Genomic DNA, 10,007 nt, shown 5'->3' with positions numbered 1-10,007 from the left:
AACGGGTTGGCCTTGAGTAAGGACCGTGAGAGTCAAGGGAAAGGCACTCGAGATGGGGAAAAACTTGAGGCTGGATGGCGGAGACTGAACATGACAAGTCTCAACCCCCACGCACACCTGCACAGTGAACCGAGCGAGGACCGGACGGAGCCTCGGGACGGACGCAGAACGCGCAAGATTTTGTTTTCAAAGTAGCAACTCCGAACGGGTGGCAGACGAGAGACTTCGCCACATGCAGACTCATTTGGCTCTCGTTCCTCACCCACCCCTTTGGTTTCCACAAAAAGAAGAGACTCCAAGAAGGTTCCTTCTGAATGTGTATCACCATTTATTGTAGTTTGCGTTAGGAATTGAACAGAGGACATGGTCTGTTGGGGGGGGGGGAGGGGGGAAAAAAGGAAAAGAAAAAGAAAGTATGTTTCCGTAGCTTAATTTCTTCAAAACACTTTATGGTTTCAGATCCTTTTTTTTACCCCAAAGGAAATTCAAGAATTCAAGTATGTTAAGTCGGGAGCAGTCATACAAAAAGTCTCGTGTTTCTGTGCGCGTGTAGGTGTGTTTGTCTGTGTGTTTTTACAAGCAGACACATCCACGTTTCCTGCACCCCCTTTTTGCTTTGGTAAGGCCAAGCCCCAAAGGACACGTCATACAAACGACCCCTGCCTCGAACCCGCAGACTCCAGGGTTGAGGAGTTGATTTTCCCCCCTAGGATACCTGTAATGGTTTTGAATCGTCCCCCACCCTCCTTACCTCCCCCCCCCAAAAAAATCCATAAGTCATGTAAATCCTGATACACTTGAACACTTCCTCGGCTGTACTGTTCCTCAGATCCCTAATAGAGGCCTTACTACAAGGACCAGAGTGACAGATTCTCATTTCGTTCAGAATAAAAAAAAAAAGACAAAAACAAAAAAACAAAAAAACTTTAAAGGGACATTTCAAAAGGAAAAAATAAAAATAAAAACTGAAATTCAAATTCTGAAAATAGCTTGCCTTTTTTATTAATCATGTCATCTAACACCAATTAAAAAAACAAATATGTGAATATGATATAAAAATACGATCCCAGGATGAACACTTTGTTGCAGGCACAATTCTCTCACAGAGTATATGTTTGGAGGGCCAGTGGGGGAAGGAGTTTATTTTTGTTTTTGCTTCTCTTAAAAAAATCCACAGCAGTGCAAGGAGGGTCAGGAGGGGGGCAGGGCAAGGATTCTTTAGCAGCAAAATGTCCAAGGTTCTCTAATCACAATCAAATCAACGGGTATCGGGTTTAGGGGGTAAATAAGGACGAAGGGGATGCTGTCCAGACCCATCTGTCATCAATCACTCAGAGACTTCCGTCGCAAAAGCCCCAAATGGGGACGTAAGAAGGACGAGTTTTATTACACAAGCCATCGTAAAGTGTGTCCCTCAAGCTTTTGACCATGTGTGTCACTTAAATATATGTACAGGACTCGGGCTCCTCTCCTCCTCCGTGACCTTGCAGATCTCCACCGTCTGGTCGCTCTGGGTGGGCTCTCGGGGTCTCCCGCCGCGCTGGGCCTCCAACATCTGAACAGCATATCCGCCACCGACGCTGCTTCTGCTTGCCTGGCTGGCCTTGGCCTCGAGCAGAGGGTGGGCACGGGGGGGGGGGGGCGGTTTAATGATCGCTGTTCTGTTTCTCTCTCATCCAGGCGTGAATCTGTTCTTTCAGTTCTGGCACTGGGAAAAGAAAAGGAGAGGATTAATGCCCCAGGCGGGAGGGCTCCTCCCGGGGGCCGCTGCGTGCAGGTCTGTGTACGCGGAAAGACAAGGCCCTTCACTCCCTCGCTGACACGAAGCCTGGGGAAGGCCCAGGCTCCGGCGGCGGAAAAAGGGGCAAAGGATGTTTTGTGTCTTTTCCATCGAGCGTCAGACGCCGTGTGGCTTCTGGATTCGATAGATCTCCCCTTCCGATTAATCTCGGACACACGACTCGGGTGCCACAGCTGGGCCCGGCGGCCTCGGGCACTGTGACTCTCGCCGCGCCCTCCTCTACCTGGTTCCAGCATGCTCTCTGTCAGCATCTGGCGGTTGAAGGGGTCCGTAGGGGAGTTGAGCAGGTGCCGCAGGATGATGGAGCGGTCCATGATGGTGCCGGAGGGCAGCCGCACCGGGTCGGTCATCAGGGTGTCCATCAGAGGGTCTGCGGAGACAAAGCCAAGAGCAAACTCTACTCACAGAGCCGAAAACTGAAAATGAGAGCGAAACAAAGCCTGTCCTGCTTCGCATGGTCCTACTAGGCCCCCAAGTTTAGCTGGAAGTCAGCATAAGACAGAGGCACACCCGGCGCCCCTGGTGGAGGGGAGGGCACTCTCGTCAGCTACAGCTGGGGGGCGAGAACAGGGGAGAAGGACCAGGGCCATGCAGGAAGCTCCCGCATCTGGGGACTTGCAGCAAATCCCCTCCTGCCAAGGCAAGGCTGATCCTGGAATCATCCCGGCGGTCTCCTAGTTTGAAATCAAGACGAGGACTTTCTTTTCGCTTCTAATCGATAACAGAAACCAAAAGTAGGCAAATGTGATTTCAGAGAGCGTGCCTCAAGGAGCAACTCTAGCGCACCATAAAAAAAGGAAAAGCACCGAATGCGGTCTTTTTGTGTTACGTGTTTCGAGGTAACTCCAATCAAAGAATTCGGCAGGGAAAGAGCGGTCCGCTTGCCTCTGAACTCGTCTGGGGCGTCGCTGTAGTCGATTTCTGCGCGTGCGTTCTTGGCTACTATCTCCTCCACCTTCTCAGCTAGGAGTTTAAACTTCTCGATGGCTATTGTGGATTTGATCCCTGCCTTCCGCATCTTCGAGATCACTTCCTCAAACAGCTCTTTGCTGTAGGATCTCTGCAAGTGAGGAAAGACGACGGGAGACAAATACATTTTAAGCGGAAAAACACAAGCTGCAGAAAACGCCTAAAGTACGACCCATGTAGGAGCTTCTGGGGGGCTCAGTCGATGAAGCATCCGACTTCAGCTCGGGCCACGATCTCACGGCTCACGGGTTCGGGCCCCGTGTCAGGCTCTGGGCTGTCAGCTCAGAGCGGATCCTCTGACCCCCTCCCCTCTGGGCCCCTCCCCGCCTCTGAAAACTAAACGTGAAAAAATAAAACAGCCCTGAAATGATAACACTCTCACATGGCTATGAACGCAGGAAGACTGGAATATACGTATCAAACTGTACAAGGTCATTACCTCTGAGGAGGGCTTCAGGAGTGAGGCAAATGAGGGGAATTTTTAAATAGTGGAATTATCTTACAGTAAACATTCATTTCTTTTGAAATGTAAATGTTAAAAAGAAATTGAAAATCGAGTCTGTCTGAGGCCTCGAAAGGCACTGGGCCCTGGCAGCAAACGGCGGCTCTTTCCTCTAAAGGCAGACATGGTGAGAACAGCCCGGCCCGGTTCCCAGTCGACAGGAGCTTTCTCCCGTTCGAGGTCAATCTCTCAGCTCAACGCTGAAGTGTCGGGTGCTCTGCTGACAGGAGCACGGGGGACGGTCTAGAGGACAAGTGCCCACAGCTGCAGTGGGACTCGAATTCTGGCTCCACCGTCTCCTCGAGCGCTGGGTGGTCTTAGGCACACCCCTCTGAGCCCCAGTTTCCTTGGGTGTAAAATGGGGGTGGTGACACCCACCTCACAGGTACCTAATTCATATAAATCATTGCCATTTCAAAATATCAGAGTATATCCTAATTTGCATTTCTGGCAAAAACACTGGCCACTTGTCAGTTCAGTGACAGTGATCCAGACGGAGGAGGGGACCGATCAAGACTCCAAGGACAGCATCGTAACCCGCTGAGCGGTCCTTCCCATCCAAGGACTCAGACGAACGTCTGCAGGATGAATTCGTCTCAGGGTCTGTATTCTCTTAGAGTGCAGAACTGAAATTCCTCCATCTTTCTTCTTTCCTCTGTAAACCTCAGTCTCTAAGAAAGTGCACGTGTTCACTTCCTGTCTTCACAGGCACCCATGCCCCCTGTTACTTTCATGCGCCTGAGGGGGAGACAGAGGGAAGGGCGAACGCTGGCCTCGACCTAGCGGAAACCCTGAAAGCCATCTTGCACAATCCTGAAAAGTTCGGAGAGCCTCCAGTATAGTTTTCTGAAACCAAATTACTGTACTGACCCAGCAGTTACCTTATCTGACATCTACTTATCATGAACCGGAAGCCAGTCTCCGTCTCTTTGGGAAGGGGCGCAGAGGAGAAGTGGCCAAAAGGTCATAGAATAAGAGGTTGGAAGGGCAAAATGAAAATATTTTGCACAGGGGCTTGTGCTGGTTGGGCACTGCTACATCAGAGGCGGTTTCACCTTGAACTTCTCTTTGTAACAAGGAGCCACCTGGCCACCCTCGTGAAGCATCACCCGTTCTGTTTCTTAAAAGATGACGACTTTTTAACAACTTATGCTTGCTTATAAGTCAACTTCTAAGAGCAGCGTGGTGAGCATTGTTAGAAATCAAAGGGAGCCCGCACCGAGGGGACGTGGCATTCAGCCTCTAGGAGCAACGGTGTCAGTGCCTGGAGCAAATGCACGTTTCTAAGCTGTCGCTTCGAGTCTGATGTGGGTTGGGTGAGAGATGCAGTAAAGACGCTGCTCTTGACCTCAAAGATGTTCCAGAGTCATTCTAAACTCAGATGTGAAAATATTTACAAATATTTACAAATCGTGTAAATATCGTGTAAATATCGATTTACAAATCGATAAAGGTCTTGTATCGAGAATATATAAAAAAAACTCTTACTCTTACTCTTACTCTTCAACAACAGAAACATAATCCATTTAAAAAAAATGGAGAAGGACTTGGACAGACATTTCTCCAAAGAAGGTATACAAATGGCCAAGAAGCACATGGAAAGATGTTCAACACTATTTGTCAGTATGAAAATGTAAACCAGAACCACAGCGAAGTACCATTTCACTCCCACTAGAGTAACTATTTAAAAAAAAAAAAAAAAAAACCACGAAAAAATAACAAGCGTTGGTGAGAATGAAGAAATCGAAATTAGAACAGTTGTACATGATCCGTTCGTACACCGTAGAACACAATGCGGCATTTCCTCAAGAAGTTAAATGTAGTATCACCATATGACTCAGCAATTTTGCTGCTAAGTATATACACAAAAGAATTACAGACAGGTATTCTAGTGTTTCATCACAAACACTCCGAGCAGCCACATTTATAATAGCCAAAAGTTGGAAACAACTCAAATGTCCACCAATGGATGAATGGAGAAACAAATCGTGGAGTATTCACATAATGAGATCTCACTGGGCCACAAAAAGGAATGAGCCAGTAGGCCATGTACATGAATGAACCTCAAAAACATTATGCTAAATGAAAGAGGCCAGACACAAAAGGTAGTGTATTATCTTATTCCATTTACGTGAAATATCCAGAATAGGCAAACAGGTAAATCCAAAATTATGTAAAATGGAGACAGAAAGCAGATTAATGGTTGCCGAGGGCTGGGGCAAAGGGGCGGGGATGGACAGTGACCGCATAATGAATATGGCATTTCTTTTTGAGGGTATGTTTGGATAAAATGTCGGAACTAGAAAGAGGTGATGGCTTCATAACACTGTGAATGTACTACTTTAAAATGGTTAATCTTGGGGCACCGGGTGGCTCAGCTGGTTGAGGGTCTGACTCTTGATTTCGGCTCTGGTCACGATCTCATGGTTCATAGAGATCAAGCCGCACGTCAGGCTCTGTGCTGACGGCGCAGAGCCTTCTTGGGATTCTCCCTCTCCTCTCTTTGCCTCTCCCCTGCTTGAGCTCTCTCTCTCAAAATAAATACATAAACATTAAAAAATAATAAAATGGTTAGCCTTATGTTATGTGAATTTCACCTCAATTAAAAAAAAAAAGGAAAGACTGGATGGGAGAAATGTGACTTCAGATAGGCTCTTTATCTTTTTTTTTTTTTTTTTTTTTTTAGTGGTTATTTAGTTTTAGAGAGAAAAAGAGAAAGAGAGAGAGAGAGAGAGAAAGCGGGGGAGAGGCAGAGAGAGCAGGAGAGAGAGAATCCCAAGCAGGCTCTGCGCTGACAGGGACCAATCTCACAAACCCTAAAATCATGACCTGAGTTGAAATCAAGAGTCCGACGCTTAACTGACTGAACCACCCAGGCGCCCTGGACACGCGTGCTTAGCCCATTCTTGGTTGGCGGGGAGAGAAGCTCTTCCTTCCTCGCATGGCTGCCCTTTTCTTCATCCTTTGTCTTCCCGCACACACCAGACCAAACCAAGGCCGCTGCTCCCGAAGGAGAAAATTGCAATTCTTGCTCCTCTGGAGCTTTGTAGACTTCCACCCTTTCTTCCCCAGTCCTCAAACCCTCTTCCAAATGATCCTCAGGACTCTAATCAGCTTACAACCAATGTAAGAGGAAAATACCCAGCGATCAGAACAAATACCACACCGTAAAAGAAAGCCAAGAAATCCACTTAAAACACTATTCTCTACATTGGGACACTGGCACTCGTGTGCGTTTGCTTCCTGAGTCTGGAAGAACAGGGCTGTTTACACACTCAAGAGAACCCATGCACCACTGGGCAGAAACTGCCATCTGTGACGCAAGCCAGGTGCCACCACAGGCCACCACGACAATCCACAGGCCTTACCGGGTATCGTCCCCCACTTGGTTTTCACTGTCTCGCCGTGTTTATTCACACTGCAAAGTTTGTGATGTTAACCACTTGTGATGTGGCAGCCACAGCGAGACCACACTTAATGACTCTCCCGAGTCGCTTACAGTAAAAGCGCGAGAGTCTCTGGGGACTTTTAGCACCCTGACCTCTGGCGAGGCTAGAGAAGCCCAGCCGCAGCCGGCCTGCTCCCCAAGCAGACACCCCACTCTGGATGGGGGTACTTCCCCCTTTCCTCTCTCTCCCTCCAGACTACCACTTCCCTTCCATAGTTCTAGAAATGTGCGGTATCACAGGCTGTAGGCTAGAAACACATCTTAGCCCCTCCCCACAATAACGGCAAACTCTTTTTTTTAATTTTTTTTCAACGTTTATTTATTTTTGGGACAGAGAGAGACAGAGCATGAACGGGGAAGGGGCAGAGAGAGAGGGAGACACAGAATCGGAAACAGGCTCCAGGCTCTGAGCCATCAGCCCAGAGCCTGACGCGGGGCTCGAACTCACGGACCGCGAGATCGTGACCTGGCTGAAGTCGGACGCTTAACCGACTGCGCCACCCAGGCGCCCCAATAACGGCAAACTCTTAAGCCCCTCTGATACACTACTTTCTATGGAAAAACTGCTTCAGACGTGTTTTTTTTCCTTTGCAGGCACTTTGTCAAGACCACCTCTCTTGCTTACGTCCCAAAGTACCCACATACGTGAATTATATCTCAATAGAGCTGTTATTAAACAAACAAACAAACAATCAGTACCTAGGGGTGCCTGGGTGGCTCGGCTGGTTAAGCGTACGACTCGATTTCAGCTCAGGTTGTGGGATCGGGCCCTGTGCCGGGCTCTGCACTGACAGTGTGGGGCCTGCTTGGGATTCTCTCTCTCCCTCTCCCCTGCACATGGGCACACATGCTCTCTCTCAAAAGAAACATTAAAAAAATAATACCTGCTATTTCCTTATTTTTCTATGATTCCTTTGGATGAGATATGGGTAAAGAACCTTCTAGAATCCCTACTGCTGGTTAACCTGAAACGTGAGTAATATTTGGAGAGAGAGTGTGAACGAAGATGGAGACACAGGTGAGTGTGGAATTTTGGGGCATTTTAAGCAGAAAGCAGAGGGGCTGGGAATATAGGCTCAGGGCCAGACTGACTGGGTCTGAATCCTGCCTCTATCCCACGGCACGGGCGCCACCGGGAGCAAGCCACTTCAACTCTCTGTGCCTCAGTTTCCTCATGTAAAAATGAGGAATCTAATAGAACCTACACCACAGGATTTTGTGAGGACCACATCAACAAAAATACGCCAAGTGGTTAAAACTTGGTATTCGGTTGATAAACAATCAGCTCTTATGACGCTGGTATGACGTGGGCCAGAAGAACATGGAGGGAGAGAAGTCAGAAGGGGGTGGGGCTGGACCACATCGGCAGCTGCGGAAATGCCAAGCGCCAAACGGCGTCTTCACGGGGGACACGAGGAATAAAGGAGAGAGAAGACTACGAAGATCACCCCACGAGGTCTGGAACCTGGAATCACAACGGCGGCAGCACTAAAGCGAAGGCCTGGGAAGCAGCCTTGGAGCCCTGGGAAAGCCGGGCCTCTGTGGGAAGGTAATGGGCCTGCTGCTCGTAGCAGGACGGGCTAAGAACTCCACTGGAGACGTATCTGGGAGCCAAGTCAGCTCTTTTACACCCAATGAAAAAGAGCTGATCCATCTTCGTTTACGTCAGACAAGCTCCCCTGGCCGCGGTGGTGATTATTTCCATTTGCCGACTAAAAACTTCCCAAACCACAATTTAAAAAGTATCGCCTTTCTGATTTCAAGTGGGGAAAATCCAGGGACAGGTGGGTACGTCACTGCACAGGGTCTGCCCGGAAGTCCACAGAGACGCCACCTCTGGTCGCCCAGCTCAGCAGCCTGAACCCCGGCCTCCCCCCGAAATGGCCTGCCCCCCCCCCACCCCCCCCGGGCACCGACCTGGTCGTCAGCAATGGCTTTGGCGAACCGGGCACAGTCCAGCTGCAGGTAAATATCTGTCAGTTGGTCCAACAGCTTCTTTGGTTCAAAGCCGTATTTCTCAGGGTTTTCTACTTTCAGGTCCCGGCACTTGGGGCCACAGAGTTGCTGAAGATTAAAGTTGAGCATTGCAGCCAGTCGGGGTCCCAGCTCCTAGGAAATCACAGGGTAATAGGAGAATTCAAGCTGTTGAGACAAGCGAGAAGGACCAAAACTCCCATCTCAGCGGAGGAACAGGAATGGGCCGGATTAATCTGCAGAGAATCCCTTATATGTGCCGTGGATCGTAAGCTGAAGAACGTTCCGCTCAAAATTTTCTTTACTCCCCATCTCTAACCCGATAATTCTAACACTTAATAACGTTGCAGGTTGATGGAATATCTACAAATATCAACGGAAGGGCGACCTTTGCTTTAAATTCATGCTTTCGGTGACAAAAAACAAGGATTACTCCAAATTCATTGAGAAGTAGGTAAGAGGGAAAATCACTCAGAATCCCATCATCATAACATAAGTCAAAGAAATTTTTGGTATGTTCATTTAGCCGCCATTGTATGTGCATTCGTTTTCTTTCCTTTTAAGATTTTACTTTTAAGTAACCTCTACACTCAACATGGGGCTCGAACTCATGACCCCGAGGTCAAGAGTCGCATGCTCCACTGAACTGAGCCAGCCAGGCGCCCTGATGCATTATTTTTCTAAATTTCAAAAGCGCCTGACAGTTCCGACAGGGTGCACCGTTCTTATTATCAGAGGCCAAGAGAGGAGAAATGCAGAAGCAGCAGAAGATAAAGTTTATGCCTTAAATCATCTTAAATGTGGCGGGTGAGAGACAAAGCACACTTAAATGAAACCAGTAGCCAATATAAACAATATGCAAGAACCCACCCGATGTCCCAGTACTTAGTACAGTAGGGCACGTGTGCTTCAAGCAAACCTGCAGGAGGAATCCTGCCTCGGGTTAGACAGTATCAGGCCATTAAAAAAAAAAAAAAAAAAAAAAAAGTCACAGAACAAGGTTTTCATTACATTTAATGATTGGACTTATACACCTCCAACTGAAATTTGGCTTTTCGAGAACCTGCTTTGCACAAAGTAAAGCGCTCCTGTATTTGACTGTTAGGAAACTGTGGAATACAGGAGTGATAAGGACAGGATATCGTTGGCAGGGTTTTATTTTTCCCCAAGTGGGAGAGGTTTGAGTTAGCCAGTGAAGAAGGCGAAACTGTGTGGCAAAGGAAAAGGATGCATCGAAGCAGGCACAGGCAAAGAGTGCGTGTGGAAGGCTACGGCCAAGGCACGCAGATAGCTCAGGTCAAGGAACGGCCTTG

The 10,007-nt window shown here is 48.3% G+C and overlaps 1 protein-coding gene across 7 annotated transcripts in view; it reads right to left on the bottom strand.

The window, feature by feature from the left end:
- Nucleotides 1-304: 304 nt before the first annotated feature.
- UBE4B (ubiquitination factor E4B) overlaps nucleotides 305-10,007 on the bottom strand; it is a 121,560-nt gene continuing 111,857 nt past the window's right edge. For 4 of the 7 annotated variants that reach the window (XM_045035063.1, XM_023258089.2, XM_023258090.2 and 1 more), the window contains 4 exons: nucleotides 8,638-8,829; nucleotides 2,608-2,861; nucleotides 2,025-2,171; nucleotides 305-1,708 (listed from right to left, as the gene is read on the bottom strand). In XM_045035063.1, the coding sequence (XP_044890998.1) occupies nucleotides 1,387-1,708; nucleotides 2,025-2,171; nucleotides 2,608-2,861; nucleotides 8,638-8,829 (915 nt within the window). In that variant the 3' untranslated portion in view covers nucleotides 305-1,386. The remainder of the gene's footprint in view (nucleotides 1,709-2,024; nucleotides 2,172-2,607; nucleotides 2,862-8,637; nucleotides 8,830-10,007) is intronic. The other 3 variants (XM_006934267.5, XM_019836116.3, XM_003989476.6) reach the window with 1 other exon arrangement.

Source organism: Felis catus, chromosome C1 (assembly GCF_018350175.1).
Source record: "Felis catus isolate Fca126 chromosome C1, F.catus_Fca126_mat1.0, whole genome shotgun sequence".
Classification (NCBI taxonomy): Eukaryota; Metazoa; Chordata; class Mammalia; order Carnivora; family Felidae; genus Felis; species Felis catus.
This window is presented reverse-complemented; position numbering and strand designations above follow the sequence as displayed.